Consider the following 22,557-nt stretch of genomic DNA (forward strand, 5'->3'; position numbering starts at 1 on the left):
CAGATATCCTACAGAAGGACTCAAGTAGGAATGTTTGAAATATACCTGTAACATTACCTACGTTCTAAAGAGATTCACAATAGAAAATGGTTACCTGCTGTATCTATGCATCAGTAATCCTCAGTAAAGTAGATTTATGCCTATTATACTCAAATTTTGTCAGAAGGGACATAAGCAAGTAGGTCACTGCATTCAACTCTATGAACTTGTAAAAATATCTAAATAGACTAGAATCACAAATACAAAATGGCATACGGAAAATTACTGATATAATGTCAATTATATAAGTAACCAGGTTATTATGTTCTGGAGGTTCTTAACAACTGGAGCAGTAAAAGAGTTACTATGTTCACTAAGTTGCATAAGCTTGTCATGTGGTGTTCACCTTCACACTTACTGTATGGGCCTACAGCAAAGTCCTACTGATGACCATGGGGAGAGACCCTAGACAGTAAAGCATGGGGATCCTGCCTGGCCATCCTGGGGCCATGTCTGACTCCAGCGTTCCTCATCAATCCTAAGCCTGACAGCAACCTGCAAATGTCCTGACTTGGTCTTGGCCCATTCTAGTCCCCAGTGAGGTGCCCAACGCTTACCTGGCTGGGTGGTTACATGGGCCCTGGTTGTTGGGTCATGTCCCGATGGACCCATGGGAGCCCTTTGCACCATGGCTGCAGGGAGGCCTGACTCATGCAGAGCCCAGACACTTCTAGACTATTGCTATATCTGTTCTCAAAAATCCACTCTCTTCCTCATCGCCAGTGATAAAGCATTGCTTTCAGCCTTCTGCAAAGTGATTCCAGTACACACACCATGGATCTCTCCAGCATGTGTCACACATTGGCTGAGTTCAGATTTAAATAAGATAGATCAAAAGTTCTGTTGGTATATTAAGGAAGAGTTGACTCATTTCTGGCTCAGGCATTGTCAATAGCAGGAGAAGGTTTTGCAGCTGAACTACAGGGCGCCCTCTTCACCCCACTGCTGCTCCCACAAGGCATAGCTGAGTGCTGGAGTTCTGCAGTAAATCAGGGGTGAGACACCCCTCCTGCAATTTCTGTAATTCCACGAGACTTGCAAAGAATTGCTGATGAAAGTTATTCACAAGATAAAAAATATGAAAGGACTGATTCAATGACCATCAACAATTCTGTTGTGAAGGAGGGCTTCTGGGCAAGCAGGTGTGTGAGATCTGTGCACTGCAGCGCAGGCAGTGATAGCAAATCTGTTGGTGAAGGAAAGCAGGGGGATTCCAGCTCACCTGCTTTTTACCTGACCAAATAGAAATACAATTGGAAACATGAACAATAAAATAGAGAAATTACTCATTTTTTCTTCTGTTGGCATGGATAGAAACACCAATTATGACTCAGGAAGCCACTGTACAAAGTACCACTCAGAGAATAAAGCAATCCTTGCTCTGAGGAGTTTACAATATTAATGTAGCAATGTCTACAGATGAGCAATGGAAAAAGTAGCAGACTTTAATTTACAGTTGATGTCAAATTTAGAAAGCAATCCAAAAACCTGCATATCACAATGTGAACCTCCTGAGAAAGAGGAAAAAATGCTGGAAAGAAACAGGATTATAATGAAAAATGTATCACAAAAATCTAGATTATTCTTGGCAATTCTTTGTACCAACTTTTAAAGTCTTTTTTTTTTTAAGGTATGTATAGTAATACAGCAAAACAGTAAGAGCAGACTGCCTGTATGGTATTTACAACACAAATCAAAGGGATATACTGGAGCGTACATTAAAATTTAAACCTTTCATCTGTGATTATGTGACAGTATTGTGAGAAAGACAAAAATGGAATATTTTTGGCATTAATTAAAACTCCCTGTTGAGATCCAAGTAGTTAGAATTTCATATAAAATACTGTTATAAGCCAGACAGTAATCAAGATGAGTTTTAGCATAACTGAGACAAAATAAGGATTGGTAATATCAGGGTAAAACACATTCAGCAGGAAGACAGAGTAAAGCAAAAGAGGATCTACGCTTTTTTCAAGTGGCTCTTAAAAAATGTTCTGAGAACTACGCAAGGACTGTGAAGAGGGAAAGTGTAGTTGTTAGGTAATAATACTGACCTTTTCTAAAGAATTACTGTTTTTAACTTAAAATTGTTTTTAAATATCTCCTTTTGTTATCAATTTTATGACTTCTCCGTGTTGGTCTAAGAACATTTATCATGCTGTTATTAAACGTGATAGCCTGAATAACAAAAATTACAGACAAACTTAAAAAAGGAAAAATTCTAAAAACGGGTACTCAAAAAACAGTTTTCAGGTTGACAGTGCCCATGTAAGTCTACAACAATGTTAGCACTAAGATATATCTGAGCCTGAAGCTTGGATCTACAGCCAAAGTAATAATTAAAATATGACCAAGAACACTGCTGGGCATCAAGGCCAAATTTTATGCAATAGATTGCATATATGTTAGTAAACTGTGACTTCGCAAAAGTGAATGACAGCATACAAAACTGCCAGTTAGGAATGGCCTCTAAAACATCTGAATCTGCCTCTGGGAATGGCTGGAGACAATGCTTGTCGGTATAAGCCAAAAGCGTACCAGGGTCCTTTTGAATGTGTATTACTACAGATGACTGTGCCCCAGTGCCTGAAGACATTTCTGAACACTATTTAATCTACTAATACAGACATAGCTAGGAAGTTTATCTTTTGAAAGTCACAACTAATTTGGTAATATACCATAAGCCAGAGAGAACATATTAGTTGCTTACATATTATTTCAGCTAGTGCAAATACAAGCAACCTAGAACCATGGAAATGCATGCAATAATTGCTTTGCAAAACATATGTTAAATCAGAATCCTAAGTAAAATCATTCTGTAAAATTTTCTACATCTAATGGTTTGCTAAAATAGTATAGCATTAAGAACCATCAAGACACTTTAATACCTGTTAGGCTGATGTGTGACATTTTATATATTCAACAGAGTTTTACTGTGAGGGATTGCTCCAGAAAAAAAAAAAGCACAATTATAAGTGCCATTTAAGATATAATAGAAATAGTACTTTGAAATAACAAGACAAAAGAAATCTACTTTCAGGCTTCTGACCTCAAGGTCAAATCTGGTAGTACTAATTATGAACAATATGAAAGAGTGGTTCATGCCAGCATGATTCACCTCAGCACTCTTTATCTCTGGGAAAAAGACAAACTGGAAACATCCAAATGTTGGCAGAAAATTATTTTGGCTTCATGCTACATATGAATCCTTTAGATCACGAATGATGGCAGTCTGTAACTAAATACTATTCCTTTGTTAAAGGCAGGACTTGTAGGCAGACCTGAAACACAGTAGCGTTACTTCACTTGTTGTACTGCTTGAAGAAAAAAAGAAAAAAGGACAATGCTCCTTGATGATGCTCCAACCCACAAATGCCTCAGTATTGGTTGCAATGACAGTCCCTGGATGCATTGAGCAACAATGGTTCAAGTATGTGAAAAATAAACTTTCATTGTTTGTCAACACATAAGGTTCTGGGGTTTAAACATTAAGACTGAGCAGTTTTTAATCTTTCAAAAGCACATCTGTTCCAAATTCACTAACGAAGTTCGACAGAAAAAACCCACAAACCCATGCATTCCTGCATACAGAAGTGGCTACTGAGTGCTTAATTAATAAAGGTTTGGCTACAAAGAATCAATTTCTCCCTGTGTACATCTGTGTTGTAATACCTCTGACTAACTAGTCTTAAGTTTTCTGAACTAACAGAGGTCACAAGGTGTATAGCAAACAGGTATACAGGTATCGGACCACAGAGATTACCACATTACAAAGGAGAAACAAATTAAAGATCTTACCCATGTCCTGGGCTCCCAGAAGGGCTCCAAGAAGAAGGATCTCCAGCTAGAAATCCTTTCCCCTCGGGAGTCAGCCCTTAAATGGGGTCTAGGAGGGGTGCAGCCTGGCTCCATCCCTTCTGGTCACTCAGGTGAAATTGCATTCACCTGTGCCCCTGCAGCTGATTCAGTGCTCGCCTCAGGTGGTCAATCAGAGGTTCAGGCTGTGATTCAACAGTTCCCATACACAAAGACATTTCAATACATAAATCACTGTCCACTACCTATTTTCTTTTCTATTTATGTGGTATTCTAGTGGAGCTTTCTAGAGCCTAGAAAGCATTTACACCATAGGTTTACAATACTTCTGATATGGATGGTTAGCTATCGCAGAATAAAAAACGAGTATGGGTTTTAGAAAAAATAAATCATTTTTTTCAGTTTAAGTATTTTCCTAAGGTGCTCTTCTCCTTTGCATAGAAAGATGAAGCTTTCTATGACTGCCAGCCAAATCAAATGCCTTATCCTTTTCCAACTGGTTTACTTCTCTTGATCAAGGTTTGCTGTTACAGTCTTTGCCATCCTTGTATATACAAAACCATCCCCAGTTATGGTATTGTCCAATGACTGAAATACATTTTCAATCTACATCTACCATGAAAGAGAGCAAGAAGGTTGCTTTGGTAAACTGGAACACCAACCTAGTCAAAATTCCCTACGTGTTGTATAGCATGGCATTAGATAGAAAATTTTTAGCGTATGTTGCTAAAATAGCCAACGTGTAGACATTTTGCAACTTTATATTTAATGGTGAATGCAGCTACATTTTACAAGCTTTCTAAACAGTGCAGTATACTGTATATCAAAAGTAACAAAACTATCACCTGTAGAAAGTATCCCGAAGTTTTGGGGATGATGATCATGTTAAGTACAGTAGTAAGCCCTAGATACAAATCAGCACAACTGGGAGCTCAGAAAAGACTGGCCCACGCACAAACTAGCAGTGACTGCTTTTCTATACACTGTTTGTATGACAGCCTCAAAAGTTAGGTTCAATAACTGGAAAGGGGAGAAGAAATGGAAAGAGTTAGGAAATGTTTTTGACTTTTGCCTCTTAATTTTTGTGGAATTTGATCCAAGGGCTTTTTTTAAAGACATTATTGAGAGCAGTCAATATCTGAAGTTGAAAACGAGTGGCAGATGAATTGAGATTATCCGTAGCACGATTTGTGCTCTCATTTCTGACCTGATGAGAATTTATGCTGTATTGTATATCTCAGTGGTTCTGTCAATGATTTCTAATGGATCAGCAAGGCTGCTGTCGATTGGCTTGTATTTGCTACATACAAGTCCATACCACCAACAGACCTTTGATGTGCAGACCTTGCCTTGTTTATCATATCTATTCTGTAGTATTCTCTGTAATATTCTCCATAATAATCTGTAAATATCTCCCATGAACACTCCTATGAAACACATTCAGTATTTTATTAGGAAAATGCAAGCACAGCTGAAGCAAACTGAGTTCTGTAGTCTGTGGAAATGTTTGGAGTAGTTACAAGTGTTATTGACATGAACGATGGTAGCAAAAATAACCAGAAGGAATGGCATGAAAGACAGAAAAAAAATACATATACCTTTTTAAAAAAGCTTTTTGTAGGACTAAGAACATACTCTGAACATATTCAAAAGAACAAGATTTGTAGTAATGAATAACTACTTCCACCAGATCAGACTGACACATCTGGGAGATATGGGCAAGTGTTTCAACACAGAGCTTTCTTTGGGTGTAAAATAGCAGCCTTTAGAGGTAAATACAAGCTGATAATATGCAAGCAGTCTATCTCATGCTGCATATTCCAGGCTATCTGAGAGAAAAAGTAGTTGGTATTTGTGAAACAAAGGAAGTGGGAAGGGAAAAGGTGGTAAGGGTAAGACGATTAATAAATTCAAGAGTTTGCACGGTACCACAGCAGAGCTTTAGAGCAGAGATCCGTGTAAGCCACCACTCTATCTTAAGCAATGGCCCATAAAAAAAAAAGAAAATTCCCACAATTGTAGAGTTGCTCTTTGTTCTTCAGACACACACCACTCTAAATGACAGCAACACTGTATATGCAATAAGAATACTCGTTTAGAATTGTACTAGATTAATGATACCTTACCGAAAGGAAAATAATTACAAGTTTACTGTGATTATACAGTACAGTTCAAGAAGAAAAGCTTTAAGTCTTAAGTAAACCCCAGCTCTAGCAGTTTGTCTGATAAATACTAACTATAATTACCAATGGAATTTCACTGTGTAACTGTCACATCTTTGACCAACAGTGTTCTCTACTTAACCAAGAAATATATTATTAAGATAGCCGTTTTACATATAGCTGGCTGTTTCATTTCTGACATATTCACGATAGCTAAGAAAACAGTACGGGGAGAAAAAGAAGAGAAAAGGAAAAAAAAAAAAAGAAAAAGAAAAAGAAAGTGAAATTGCCATGCAGTAGCATTGATACTTGTTAGAAGAGCACCAGGACCACCTAGTGGAGCTTTCACTTATTACAATGACTCTACGATGCTAGAAGGAGCAACATATTCAGCTTTGTAAGAAAGTTAAAACGTGGTATTACCACTGAGCCACAGAAGTTAGGGATAGGGAGACTCCTGTGAGTTCTGGCTCATATTCGTGCCCTGCAGGAATGTTACTTTACTGCACACCACTGTTTTTCCTTTATTTTAAAAATGTTTCTATGTTTCTAAATTACTGTTTGTACAATACATTATTCTGATACCTTCTTTCTGCTTTTATACTTCATATAGAGTCCTGTCATGTCTCTTCTGGACTCCATAGAAGTATTGATAATAGTGTTTAATTCTTTTACTGGTATCTTCAAAACAGAAGTATTTTGCTTTTTCTCTCAATTCCCAGAAGCATATGTTACCATCTTTCTGGTGCTATGTGCAAAATGCTATGAAATGATGCACAGAAATATTAATGGAAATTCACAATACGTTTTGATAGCATATCTTACTATTACCTATATTCAAACCATACTCAAACTTGTTGGTAATCTAAACTAACGTCAGGAATATGAGTGGGACCCAATGACTCTGCTTGTGTGGCTCTTCTGTCTTCAGTATTAGCAAAGCATAATCAAATTTCATTCCTTCTATGCCACATATGTATGCATTTTCCAACAGACCACTAGAAAAATGGTTACAGGTACTAGAAAAAGGGTACAGGTTTTCTAGATAACAGATGCCAGGGTCTGAGCTACTTGAATTGGACCCTCCTTGCTTGAATAAGAGACACAGAATTTGAGATACAATCTCAGGATAGAGCATGTGTATTTAAAAAGAGAATGTGAAAGTCTGTTTTATAGAGGATAATTCTAGACTTTTTCACAGAAAGGCACATTATTAAAGTGAGACTAAAACTGAAATACTATTTACTTAAGCTACTCTTCCAATACATACCTAAGAGCATTGGTTATAAAAGATACAGCAAAATTTATTCTGTTTTGTAATACAATTGCCATAGATGTAAATGTGACATATAGCTGCAGAACTGAAAAAAAAAAACAAAAAAAAAACCGAACAAACAAAAAAACCCAACAAGTATATGACTTTCCTAAGGAGTGAGTTGTATTTAGCAGCCTCGTAATATCCTGGTAATTCTTAATGATAAAATGTGTTAGTATAAAATAGTGAACAAAAATAATGTTCTCAGAACATACCAAGGCTTTCCAGTATGTTTCCACAATGGAGAAACAGGGTTCTAGGGCAACATGTTCTGTACTGGGACTGCTCTTTTTTGTGTGTGTTCCTTTTGTTTGTTTGTGTGGAGGTTTTCTTTCCATTTTTAATTCTGACTGCAGCTTATTATGTTTTCCAGATATGATGTTTCTAGTCAGTAATCTTATTCTATTTTCTCATGTACGATGTCATGTTCAGATTTAGAAGGGTATTCATTTTATAGAACATAAATATCCTCAACAGCAACTTCAATACCTGAGTAAGGATTGGATCCCTTTAACTCAGAAGAAAAAAACAGGCACCTTTTAAGGCATGAGTCATCGGATGCAATTTAAGCATTTGCTTTGTGATGGGATGATTCATATCAAAGAAAAGACTGCATCTCTTCAATGATTAGAACAAGAATCTAGACATGTATCTCCTATGACTATGTCTGAATTGTAAATGTGAATTCCACTGACATAGACAGCAACTGAATTTTATGTCTTCGTAGAGATACTCTTTTGCTACTATTTTGTTAAAGTAGAATATGACCTGGTACGTTTTACACAAGTTAAAGAAGTGAATGATTTCTTTCAAAATTTCTGAAATTTCAAGTGATTGCTTTGCTATAAAAAATATACTTTGTGTATGTTCCATTTTTATATTAATATATATATATTTACATATCATCTATAAATCTCACTGTACGTTATTGCAATAGTCAGCTTGTACATTTAAAGCATTCTCAAGAGCCTCACAAAAAAACAAACAAAAAATCCCCCCAACAAACAGAAGCACTGAATAAGCATGCTGGATTACAAAAATATTGCAGATTTATGGGAAGATAGAGACCTCCAGAATTTTACACACAGCACGTGCATGCATGCACGCACACACAATGACATAACACATCCCCAAGTCAACTTTTCAACTACATCAATGAAAGCATTAAAGATATGAAACCTCCAAATATTCCCCAGAATGTACATTGCAATGAGCAGTGTTTGTTCTTCTTTAAGTATCACTACAACATACTTTCAGCATGTCAGCTGAACAGGACAAGAAACTCAGGTGGGAAGCTAACAGCGAGAGCTAACAGAGCTCTGAAATATCTTCATGGAAACAGCCCTTGAGACAAAAAGGCTGAAGCAGAAAACAACACAGACAATAAGAAGAATTGATTCTACATGGCATTCTTCAGGGAGAAGCGTCAGCTAGCTTCCAAAATAAATAAAGCACGCTACATTTTTATTATTGTACTCGTAGTTGCGTGTAAAGACTGACTGTGGATATTATCAGTAATACTCATCTCTTTTACAATTCAATAATATGCTTTGTTATACACAGATATCTCCCTTACTGCATCATCCTACACTCACTTTGACAGATAACTGGAAAGAGATATTTATTTATTTATTTATTTAATTTTGCCACTTTAAAAACATCAGTAGGATGTGACAAAGAACTTGAGTGTAAGATTTTAAGTATTTAGAATTATGCCTGTTGTGATTCTGATGACAGATTTCTGCAGTATCACTACACATATTTCTGGTTCTTATTCATTTAAACTTACCTTGACATTTTCCCATCAAAAGAATTACAATTGAGACCCTCTGAGTACATTTACAGTCAAACAAAGTGAGTTTCAGAACCAAATAAATGTTTTCACTTCTCTGTTAGTGGGTCTGTACTCCATTATGAGTAATATCTTTTTTGACTCTCAGTAGCTCATTGTATACTTGCACAGAAGAAATATTTATTAGAACAATAACAACAACAAAACAGGAATGCTAGAATTCTGTTGCTTATGGAAATATTAAAAATTGTCAGAAAAAAACCCCCAAAAACCTCAGCTTAACAGCACCTCCCGCAAGAGAATGAGGGGGTTTTACCCTTGACAACGTGAAATAATCTATGTTAAATCCCTGTGGAAATGCAAAGACAGCAGCCAGTTTGCTTTTGTTCCTTATCTGAATTCCAGAGACCATGCAAAATGTTACGGTGTAAAGATGAATTAAATTAGACCAAAATCCCCAGGAAAATGTTCTGTTTTGCCTTTTACCTTAGCTTAAATGAAATATCTTCAAAGAATCTTCCTTAAACTGCCAAAGTATCATTGACTCAGATCTTAACTGGAACAATATCCATGTTTTATTCCTTCTATTCTTTTACGATGTAGTCATCTTCCATTTTTTTTCTGTACACTATCATTTTGATTTCCTTTAATTGTTTACTATTAACAGGAGGAAGAACACTGAGAGAACCTGTAATTTCAGGTCATATTTCAGAGAGTGTTCTAGGAGCTCTCTAGCCATCCATGAAGGCAACTGCCTGCCATGAAGAGCCAGCAAGCTAACCACAAGCTAAGAAATTTGAAGACCAAAGCAAAACAGAATACCTAACTGTGAAAATAATTTGCTATATTTGAAACGTACAAATGTAGTCATTTATTTACAATTTAGATATAAAGTAAGGACTTTTTTCTTTCAAATGATGCTTATATATCCTGTGTATGTTATTCTCCTTTCTAACCTTTCTTAGTAAGCAATTTAATGGCATTTGTTTCCCACTCTCATCATCTCATCCTTGCATACAACTCCCTCATTTATTACTGTCTCCAGTTCTCAGTTTCCTCTTTCCCACGCTTTTGTTCCAGTGAATTTCCAAAGCCAACCACCCCATATGCTTAGAGACATACTGAGCATCTCTAATTTTTTTTCCCTCTCACTTGAAGTCACATCTTACTGCTTCTACTTCCCAGGGAGCCATAGATTAAGAAAAAAATGTTCCCAAATCAAAGTAGATAACCCAAGAAAAGTAGATAACCCAAGAAAATGACCTTTTTTGTTGTTGTTGTGGATGTCACTGATACTGCTACTGTATGCTTTACTGTTCAGAGCAGGTGAGAAGAATTATTTCTGCTTGCAAATTGCTCTCAGCTTCAGCAAAAGAAGCAGCATAGATTTCTAACTACTCTTTAATAATGTAAATTTATGAACCAGCCTGGTGCTTTGCCATCCACCCTTCTTAGGTATGGCTTTGATATTTTTGCTTATATAAATCCTAACTAAATGCAACTCCTAAGACAGGAAGCACAATCTGCTTTGTGTTTGGTTGCATTCACTAAAACACGGTAGAACCATATTGCAAGTGGGAACACAAATGTTTAAAGTACTTAGCTCTGCATAATTCTGCTGCTGCGTTACGTGTGCACATGACTGTATATGCTCTTCTTTCTAGCTTATTGAAAAGGTACATGAAACAAAGACATTATGACTGAGCACTTGCCATCTTCAAGTAGAGCATGCATGTGGAAGAGGGGATGACAAAAAAGTTCTTTCCCATGATAGAGAAAACAGGTGCACATAGCATTCAGCAAATATATATACATCCGACGAATGTAGTCAGGGAACCTAACTTTGTCTCAGAGAGGTTATGATCCAGCTTTCAATGCCTGAAAAATAGTATAAGTAATATCGAACTCTGTTTTTCTAGTGGCATCTGTCATTAGTGCACCTAAATCAAATGTTTGACACACTGACAAACAAACACAGATACACGCTGTAAGAGGATTTGAGGCTGACTTTCTCTTTTGAACCCCAGAAGGCCAGAAAGATCTATCTTTTTCCAAACATTATGTAGCAAATTCTGTAGTTTTTCTTCCCTGCAAATTCATTATCATTTTAATAATTGGCCAAATTTCTTTAAAGTAAAATCAGAACTATTGCTGTATAACATTACCATCACTGCGTTCATTTGCTTTTATCTACCACAAACTTCAGTCACTTTACAATGACCTTCAATCAACATAATCTATTTTAAAATGCCATAGGCTAGAAGTAGTTTTTGAGGGTAGCAAATGAACATATTTGACACAAGCAATTTGTTCCAGCAAAACTACCACAAGTAATTTACAAGAATCAAAATCTAAATGAAATATCCTAGAGGAACTACCTTTTATTACACAGTACAATTATTACTGCAATGAATGTATTGCAATGCATGCAAAGACTGCATGCATGGAGGGAAAAATTCCAAATAGAATCTGTCTAAAATATCTAAACTAACATCAGATTGCAGCATCCAAAAAAGGACATTATTTTAAAATAGTAATTCATTTTTCTTGCAGGTTTCCCAACACTGAAAAGGTTAAGTTGATAAAATATAACTCTTTATCCCAGACTCTTCTAAGATACTAAAGGCAGAAGAAATTGTTGCCTAGGACAACGAAATATTTGGTGACTATTTATTTTATGTTTCCTTCTTTTTGTTTGTTTGTTTTTGTTTTTTAGAGAGCTTGTGGGCTGTGAGGAGAGGTTACTGTCTAGCGTATTTAAAGGGAACGAGAATTCTTGGCTTAGGCTTCTTCAGCTGTAATCTCCTTTCTGGAGATTACATTCTGAATCTTAAATGTGAGCCATCTTACAGAAAACTAAGATTTTGAGAGAAAATCAGAAAATAAGGCAATTTATTTGCTGCCTGAATGGAGGGAGATTTTATAAGGATACTTCAGAGACAATAACCTCTCTGGCACTAGGCAGTGTAGGTTGCTTTAATAAAAAAATTATCTTGCATTATAAATCAATCATTTGTGCTACCTAGTGTGTTACAGGACAAGAAAATGATCCTGCAGGTGGAACACAATAGGTGCTAAAATTGCTCAGCTTTGATTATTAGTGCTAAAAATTGCTGCCAATCACTACCTGATTATAATTTGTTTTGAAGAGTGCGTGGGGCAGAAGAAAAGAAAAAAGACAGAGAGAGAGAGCCAGGAAAAAAAAAAAAAAGCCTTGGTTTTAAGAATTCTATGATAAGAGCAAAGATTTACCTCAGAAAAGAGGTAGAAGTCATTGTTAAAAAACATATTTTGATATGACTGAAACCCTTAAAATTAGAATTAAATGGACAAAATGGGAAACTTATTAAAATAATCTGAACATTTCAGTGACTTAAAGATTAAGTATGATTATTTTACTATGTTTGCTATCAGAAAGCATGTTTTTTATTATTGTAAAAATACAAGGAAATACGAATATAGAATTAGGGAAATCATGGCAAAGTACTTATGTAGTCTTTTCTACTTAAATAATCTGTAGTGCAAAACGATACTAGATGGATTAAAAGGGAATTATTATACTACCAAAAGAGTAAATGCTGTGAAAATGCCCATAGCACAAATGCTTTCTCTTCCTTTGCTTCCCTGTATTTGAACCAAAGCATTGTATTTAAACTAAAATAAGTGTTTTTCCTCCCACCTCCTCTAACTATGAGCACTGTTACAATCCAAGGTGGAATTAGAAAGAGGTAAACAGTGGATGTCTTGAAGAAATTGCCATGCTTTACGTTGTCTCTTGATCTTTTGCAAATAACAGTGTAGGCAAAAGATGATGACATATTTAAAAGGTATTTTGCATTACCATGAGGAGCAGATGGAAGTTTGCACATCAAATAGCTCAAGAGGCTGAGATCACTATTTATGCAAAATGTTACATGCAGAGCTTGTACATAAGAGTTAAACATTATGAAGCTGCAATACTGGCTTATGGACATCTTCAGAGTATAACGGCTTCCATTAACATTTCTAGAAATCACCAGTGAAACACTACAACATAAAAACTGTTTCCAAATATAACATCCACCATCATTTACAAACTGAGTGACTGATGGTGCTGCTAATGCAGGAAGAATCTGACTGTAGAATGTTGTTTTCAAATGCAAGATCCAATTGAAGAAATTTACTACATGATTGCAATTGTTAAGTATTCCCTTCTTGCAAAAGGAACAAAAATGTATTGAAAGCCTTTTGAGACACCTGTGAGTGCTGTGGATGAACAAAATCTACACAGCAATCATGTATGGAGAAAAAATGCTATTTGTATAATATCTCATAGCTTTTATTGTACATGCAGTGAACTTACTGATCCCATTTCAAAAGGAAATAGAGTAATTTACTGAGTTACTAGTGTAGCAGCTCATGCGAATTAATGTAATGTCATTTGAGACACTGTTCTACTAATGTAGGAGCAACTGAGTAAATCCACATACATGTCTTAGCTCATCAAGAAATAATGCATCGTGATGAAAGCTGTTCAGTGTCACACCCATCTTTGGATTATGTGATTTGAAATACATGAGCAACTATCCTGTTGTAAAAAACCCACTTAAGATTTGATTGTATTATTAATGCATAGTTTTGCAAACACATGAGCCAGAGGATAACCTCATATTTCTTCATAACAACAAAGGCTGTGCATTAGCCACTTCAAAATTGTAGTTATTTAACATACAAAACACCACAAATGTAGTAGAAAAGTGTCTTAATGCATAGATTATTACTTGAGTAATGAGTGACTCAAAGTTCAGTCTGCCTGGCAAATATCTGTCCCTCAGTAAAACAAGCCCATTTGATTTTGCAGGATGGCAGAGAGAATCTGAAGCATTTTATGCTACCTCAAATCTCTGGAATATAAGACTTCTGATTTCGCACCAGGTTGTCTCTGCAGAAGTGGCATTTACATTTGAAGTATGGGAGTCCTTGATTTAGCTTGCTGGATAATTATTTACTTTCAATTATATACATTTAAATATAAATAGAAGTATGCACGTCTGTGTGCACACAAATGCATCTGTGGAGCTGTTTTAAAAATACTTGTTCACATAAATTAACTTCAAATACTTTCTTAATTGTATTAACGAAGTGTTCATAAATATTTGGAAAGGCATGAATTAAGACCATGTAATACAGAGAATTTTCTAAAACCCCTACAGAACTTATTTTTAATATGATTCCTAATAAGTTTAGATTCCACAGAATATATTGCTAATGCAGACTTCCAGTCTACAGCAACTACAGGAAGAGCTATGGGCATCTTTATTAGTCAGCAGTGTCTCTGGGACTGTGGCTCCATGTTCTCTCAATTCCTTTCAGTGATCTAAAATCTAGCATGGGGCTTTGGGGCAGAGAGGAAAAGAAATAGAAATTGTAGATCTACAATCACAACGTATGAGAATGTTATTGAGATGTAATATTTCATTGTTCTTCAAAACCTGCCTCTGCAGAGTGGTACACCTGGGAAATTAACTAATAACAAGAGAAGAGTTGCAGAATAATTTGTCAAACAGAATCTGAAGGACAGCCCTCCATAAAAAGGGTGTCTTTCATGCCAAGGAACATGGGAAATTAAGTTGTCAAGTGAAAACTGTACAAAAAGCCATCCATTTGGCATGTATTACTAAGACAAGCTATGGAGTTGCTATCTGCTCTGTTGGAATAGAAAGGGAGGCTGCTAAGCAAAACATTAACCTAATCGAAAAATCTGAACACAGTATGTGATTCATTTTCAAGGCCTTTAAGCAGAGACTATAACTTGTATTGACATTGTAGGTGTATTAGTTGGCTAATGCCTCAGAAGAGCTTTGAGAGCTAAGCTCAGTACAAAGGTTGCTATTATTTATATCTATAGGTGCAAGTTTAATATGAATAATGTAACTCTGACTTTGAAACTAGACATGCATATCTGGCATTCTGTGCATTTAAAGCTATGCAAATTAGGACTAGAAATATACAGCAAAAGGATTTCTGGAAGTAAGAAATGGCTAAATGAAGTTTAGCCATTCTACAAAACTCTTCAGTTTGCAAGAGAGATTACCGAAAGGAGAAATGATACAATATAAAAGGAATTGAAGAATAAACTTCCTGAATTGCTAGTAATGATGTGTAAATTTGGAAATAACGGCCTCTAAGCTTGTCCCAGGAATTTAATAGCATATACTTGTAGTGGACACATAGATAAATGCAACCAGGAAGAGTCAAAAGTGACTGTTGTAAAGGTACCTCACATCTCAAAACCTTATTGGAGCTCTTTGAAACAGTCAAAAGTATACAGACAAATTTGATGATCTGCTTGTCTGGGTTTCTAAAGCCTTTTGACAAATCTTGTAAGAAAAACATAGCAGTCATGGCATGATGCCATAAGAAGAGGGGTCTTTTGCAGCTAAATAGCTAGTTAAAATAGGAAACCGTAGGAAAAAAAAACAACAGTTCTCACAGTGGAAGAAGGTTCCTAGTGAAATTCTGAGGAGATCTGTAAACAGACCTTCGCTGTTCAATATATTTTTAAATTTCATTGGAAAGAAGACTATTGGTAACATTACCAAACTGTTTCAGAAGTCCTTCCGCTGGAAGTGATTAATGACTGGAAGAATACTGTGCAGATAGCTCATAATATGATTATCCTTTGTGCATAGTGTTCCCTAGTCACTTGTTCAAGGTCATTTTATAGACAACACAGTGTAGTGTATAGAGTCCCTGATCTGTTTCAGCATGGTCATTTTAATGAACTTTTGTTACTATTCTACAAAACATAGTGGGCTGCAGTAGCAGCATCAAATAAACGATCACTTCTTCACACAGTACATATTTAAATTGTGCAACTTGTTGGCAATATTATAGATAGTCTGAAGTATTCGGTTATAAACTAATGGAAGTCCATTGGTGGCTGTTTTCTTTCTCCAGTATCTCTGATCTAATCCTTAACAGCAATCATTATGTCCAATTAGAAACCAGGAATACAAGTTTTGAGAGAATGCATCAAGAATATTTCCTCAAAAGCTCAAAATCAGGAATGTAATAGAATATATGAAACAATTTGTTAAACATTAATTCTAAAGAAACTACTGAATCACCCATTTGAAAGATCACTGTACAAAAATAGAAGGGGCTCACTATGCAGGATGAACTACTTGAGAAAAAAAATGTAAACCAGGCCACTTACATGTAACCTTCCTCCCAGGAATTCATCTATCTGTGATTCAAGGCCTACTTTCAGAATAGCACAGCTGTGTAACCATTCTCAGTTTTTGGTTTTTTTTCCAAGAAAATTGATAGGGTGTGAGAAGGAGCTGTAAGAGAGTACACAAGCTAAAAGCATGCCAGATAAGAAAGGTAAAATTGAAGACATAAGTAAGATTGTCAAGATGGGGAAACTGGCACGCCAAGGATTCAAGAATAAAAACACTCATATTAAAAGTCATAAAATCCTAAGGAAAAAGGGATTCAGAATAAAGCAGTTCAGCAACATCATAGATAAGCCTGCTCCAAGGAGCAGCAGAAGGCAGAGATCCCCTACCTGAGTGATGACTACTTCGCCATTAGACTGAGTGACTCATTTGTGGGGGGTGACTTAATGCTTAGTTCATTAGTCCTGCAATGTATTGTTTTAGACAATAAATAACTCATTTTGTGCTTTTACCTTGTTTATATCTTGCATGAAGAATCTCTTTGGTAAAAGTTCCCTGAATAGAGTGACTTCCAGAGGGGGAGGGTTACATAAGTAATCCAGGATAACAGACAAGAATAATGTGATTAGTCATATGGAAGAGCATTTATACTTTAAAGCACAGATATATACTTTAGATGCACTAGGGGATTTCAAAACATAGTGGACTTTTTCCAGTAGATTAGATATTTTCCAGAGAAGTTCCACACAGCTACAACACTGAATAAATGGCATCTGAATCTGAGTACAGAATTTGACCTTTCTAGTGAGCCAAGGAATCTCAGAGACAAAAACAGAAGTGTTGGAAAAGCCAGTTCTGGGAGAAGGCATACCCTGAATAGTTATACTCTGAGGACAAGACAATTTGAACTATCCTTCCCAAGAAGCACATTCCTGAGAAATTAATGAAGGCAATGAATTTGGGACAATTCTTGATCTAAATGACAAATAAATAAATGAAATAGAATCTAAATTTCAAAGACTGTAATTTTGAAGTCAGACTGGGGAGGCTGGCAGGAGCTAACAAGAAACACAAGCTAATAGCTTTTTAAAGTTTGGTTCAATTGCTTTAAGTAATAGCTGCTTGATTGTGCTTGAAGGAATACACGTTATATATATGTATACATAAAAGTCCAAAGGAGACTAGTACACAAATTAGAGCAGACATTAAATTGCAGCAGGAAACTGCATCTTAAATTTGTTTCTCTCTGCCAATAAGGTAGCTAGATTCATTCAGTTAGAGATTTCAGAATTTCAAAATATACTGTGTGCTTTCTGTTGTCCAAAAAAAATGGACTGTTTGCTTTAATAAATTAATGGACTTATACCTTGAAATGGAAGAAAAGCACCTTGGTCAGCATCACACGTCTAAGTTTAGAGGCATGCTATAAGTAAAACTCACAAAAGCATATTAGATGCCATTATGACAAAAGACAGTCTTACTGCTAATGTAAGGAAAAAAATCTACGACCTCATGATCTTGATCCACCACCATAAAAGTTGATGATGACAAAAAGTAAAGAAAGAAGATATAGTAAATCATTTTAATTTTTTAGAATGTAATGAAAGGTTTGTGAAAAATCAAATGCCCTCTTCTCTCCCATGCCCTTTCATCTATGCTATTTTACTTAATAAAGATATTATCTTTACCTTCAAATCTGCTTCTACCCCCTCCAGAAGCCATGAATGATTTCCCAAAGGCATAATGGAAAGAAGCACCAAATATGAACTAATGAGCTCCTTGCATAGAAATAAGAATGGCTTTTATGTCAAACTCAGAGGCTGCAACTGTTTAACCAACGGCTAAAAGGAAAAAGTTTTATCTGTAGCCCCTGTTACATTCCAGAGTTAGAGGCTTTGATGCTTATGGATTCCTTTATGAAAACTTTCTGTAACAAGGTCTTGTTTGCCTTGGCCTGAACAGGAGGTGGAACCTTTGAAATTGATTTCAGGCAGCAGGACTGCAGGTCAGAGATAAGCCAAAGTGCACAATGCCTCAGACCAATTTCTTGTCCATTTCTGAAAATTTCCCCGCAACCCATACAGCAAAATAACAATAAGTACTTTCCAGAGCCACAGCTTTCTGTAATTAGCAATGATTTCATTGTGATTAGATGCTACTGATTGGGTAGAAAAGTCAGAAAAATGAAAGAAAATACATACTGGCTAGACTCTAATGAAAATTCTGAGATTTTAATGACTGCTTTAGTCACTGTGCTCTTGAACAATATAATCCAATAGCAGGGATACATTTATATATGTAACCATAAAAAATATTTAAATAACTGTTTAATAGCTCCTTATTGCAAATCATGGCAAAAAGGACCATTTTCCCAAGAAGCATAGGCATTAATTAAGAACATGCTGAAATAGGCATGAATTGAGAACATCCCTGAAATTAGAGGGACATGTACTGGTTTGGTTTATACTAATTTTACAGGAATGTATTCCTGTTAATTTCAGTGCATGTACTTACTTCTCTTTTCAACAATTAAATTAATTTGGAATTAAACTGTGTCTTTAATGAGGCTCTAATGATCCACTTGGGGGCGCTAAAAGGTAATTTGTTTGTGAATTGATTATGGCAAAATGGTTGGCATGCAAAATAAAGTTACACAACGTGAGCACAGACTTCTACTTTTTCAGCTCAGTGCTGGCTGTTCATCCACATAAGCTTCTGGAGCAATGGGTCCCCAGTTCTTAACAAATTTCCATCTACTTATAGAAAAAAGAATCAGTTATAAGTAGCTTAGCAGCAGACACCCATAACGTCAATCGAATCCTAACTTCATTTATAGTCCTCCAACATACATTGAATGCAACACAGAACACGTAGGGCAGACTAATCCTTACTCTCATTCTACATTTGCATGCAAGCTAAAATTAACTGGGGAAAAAAAAAAAAAGTAAAGAAAAGAAATTTTAACAAGTAGTAGCTTTGTCTTTCTGTTAATATGAAATACCTCTTCTTTTAAACACTGCTCCTGGGCTATGCCTGCTTGTAACTTGTACACCAGTTACTGTGTTGGAACATGGCTTTGCACCATTCTTATGTTACCTATTTCTTTAGCTTGAAGGGAACTGAGAACTATTCCCCACTATGAAGTTATGCTTGATTGCCTGTGGCTTCTGGTGGCCCTTTCACTGCTCTGACAGATAGGCACTAAATAGAAGTGGAGATACAGCATCTCCTATACAGGAAGGAAGAGCAGATTTTTGTTTGTGAAGAGCTAATAAAATATGACATTGAGCTTTTGTCCACATAGGGATTGCCTTAAAGATCAGATAAGGTGACAATATAGTTGATTTCAAAAGCCACAGCAGATCCAAAGCTATAATCATCTATCTTTTACAAAAGCAATCAACATCAATACCAGACACAAAACTTATGTGAAAATTCTAACTGTAAAGCTGTACTCTCAATTTGTTCACTGTAATAAGACAAAATTAATCTTATTCCAAATTAATATGCAGTGCAGTCCACTTTAAAGTTTATGGTTGCCCATATTTAAGCAACAAATTTAACTGACTTATGTAAACAAACTTTCAAGCAAAAGTGGTAATTAAATACAATATTTTGTTCCATTAGCATAACCTGCCTACGTTTAGGGTTTCTTTTTTTCAAGTTTAATTTAGCCAAAGCGTGTGGAAAAAAAACCTGTATGTTTATGAGAGCTACTGTTGTTAGGCACTCTATAAGTGAGAACGTACAAAAAATATACTTTGAAATGTCATTCAGCATCCTGAAGGCATATGCCATGATTGAATATCATGCTAAAGACAATGAAAATGCAGATAGAAGCAAAGGGTACAGTCAACCTAGGTAAAAACATGAAAGCTGTAATCATTAACAGTACTTGTTGAGAGTATTTGTAGTGCAATTTGCTTATGTGCTTTTCCTTTCCTACGTAAAGACATGTACTATAACGTATTTTGGAGCAACCACTGCTATAAATTAACCAACTTACATTAATTAATTCAATCTCCCAGATTTTTTTCACAAGGTCCATCGATGTATAGCCATTAATTAGAAAGGATTTGGTATAGTCACCCAGTTCAATGGAATCCAGCCATTCAGCTACAGAGGTGGGGTTGTAGCCATCATGACCGATCTGCTTCATCTGAAAAACAAGAATGAGTGAGAATTTCTGATAATATTCATTCAACATGTTTCAGAGAGTAGCTATTTGCATTATTTTCCTTGGGACTTTATTCTCTGACAGACATCCTTTCTAGGATTAGCACAACACAAAGAAAGAATTTTGTGAGTAAAAGTACTAATAAAACTTAGTTTTCAATGGATCTTTTTCTCATGACTCTTTGCCTTTAAAACTAAAATATACCAAGACTGTATGTAGCACGTGTTCAATCCTTACTAGACATCACAGAATACATAAGCAAGGGAGGGTAAAAGAGAGACAGAGAGAGAGAGAGAGAGAGAGAAGGAGATTATTAATATCCTCACTGCACAGAAATGTCACCTAAGATTTCATAGTAGGAGAAGAAATTAAACTGAGGATTGGATCTTTTGCTATCAAACTCCAAATGAAACATATTTCCTTGGTTATATTATTCCTAATTTATCTCTCCTACTAGGTTATCTGATATTTCATAGAGGTTGAAGCCACAGTGTATTTTTTCACCCCCAAGGGAAGTTTAAAATAGTGTCTTTCGTCTACATGGTCATATTTTTCATGGAGCTCCTGGGAATTTAATATAGTTTAGATTGCTCTGCTTCTGTGAAGTTGATTGAGACTGGACAACTGAAACAAATATTACTGGAACAGAACTGACAGAATGATGTACACAGAAAAGCACCATGTGCATTTATAAATCAACACAAGCAGAAAATGCATAATCATATACATTTTATTTTCATAAAAAAGCTAAGAAATCCAACTGGCATCTAATTTTCTGGAATGTTGTAAAGCTACTAAGAAGTAAAGAACTGCAATTTTTCTTTCCAAATTGCCTCTCAGTGACACAAGAGAAGATTTTCAAGATAGCCATTAAAGAAAAAATGAATAAAACCTCTACCTGTGCAATTAGTTATGACACACTGTTGTTAGGAATTATAAAGCAATTTGCAACAGTGGCAAAGAAGCAAAGAAATTGAAAACAATATGCAATAGCTTCAATTTTCAACACTGCTATTTGCATATCACTGTCATACTTGCTTGTATTGCTAATTTGATAATACACTGAATAGGTAAACTTTTAAGAAGTTTCAGAGGTTTAGAAGGCTTTGCATTCAGCACAGCATCTCCAAAATATGCAAGGGTGGTACTGTGCATGGTGAAAGGCAGTCTCCCATCTCTGCCTTCTTATAGACATTGCAACTTTCTAAGAAACACTGGAAGGATGACAAAAATATAAAGCTTTGAGCTTAAGTTTGAAGTGATAAAGTAATTTAAAAAGAATTCTGATCTTAACACCTTGCCTGAACGAATTTACTTCACAGAGTTTATCTGAAATGCAATTTGAATTCAAAGCAGATTAAAAAAAAAAAATGAAATCCAAAGTAGTGTTTGTCTATCTGTTTAAATGCAGAAAGCCAGCAAGTCCCAATCTTGATCTTGGTTTCCTGCAGTAGCAGAGAAGAAGAATGCAGACACACTGCATCATGGATTTGACAGTCTACTCTTTGGTCTTTCGTTGCAGATATTGGGTATAAAATATTAATGGAAATATTTAAATGATGCAGTGAAATCGTTACCTTAAATCATATAAGAGAGAGTAGAGAATTCCCATAATTAACTATGGGAATTGTAGCCTTCCAGGTCACTTCTGAAGCAAAGGATTCATATTAGGAAGTGAGAGTTAACAGGCCAGAATTAAGAATTAAGTTATGACTATGAATTCAGTTTTGTTGCTTATCTTGACATTCTGGAAGTTAGTTTCATCCTGATTTAGAATGAAAGCTCCAAATGTCAAAAGCATGGCAAATTCTTCTTCCATTGTCATTCAGATTTATTTCCAATTTTATACTAAAGGTAGTCTGCCCAGCAGACTGCAAAACCAGGGAGAACCCTGTCAGTTCTGCCTCTTGGAATGTGTATTTCAAGAGCTGATTTGAAATAAGTTATTCTTAAACAACAGACACTTGAAAAGAAAGGGCCCAATAAACAGAAGAAAAATCTCTATATAGAGAAGACAGGAAGAAGATGTGTGAGGTCCACAGGGAATATACTTTTGTTTCCCTTCTCCTAACATAAAAAAGTGAAGCACTTTT

At 35.7% G+C, this 22,557-nt stretch overlaps 1 protein-coding gene across 10 annotated transcripts in view; it reads right to left on the reverse strand.

Annotated features, from left to right (window-relative positions):
- The window catches only part of ANKS1B (ankyrin repeat and sterile alpha motif domain containing 1B), a 412,583-nt gene that overhangs the window by 133,195 nt on the left and 256,831 nt on the right, over positions 1 to 22,557 (reverse strand). For all 10 annotated transcript variants that reach the window (XM_040696043.2, XM_025148302.3, XM_015284725.4 and 7 more), the window contains one exon: positions 20,294 to 20,446. In XM_040696043.2, coding sequence (XP_040551977.1) covers positions 20,294 to 20,446 — 153 coding nt within the window. The remainder of the gene's footprint in view (positions 1 to 20,293; positions 20,447 to 22,557) is intronic.

The sequence above is a fragment of the Gallus gallus genome, chromosome 1 (genome assembly GCF_016699485.2).
Source record: "Gallus gallus isolate bGalGal1 chromosome 1, bGalGal1.mat.broiler.GRCg7b, whole genome shotgun sequence".
NCBI classification, from domain to species: domain Eukaryota; kingdom Metazoa; phylum Chordata; class Aves; order Galliformes; family Phasianidae; genus Gallus; species Gallus gallus.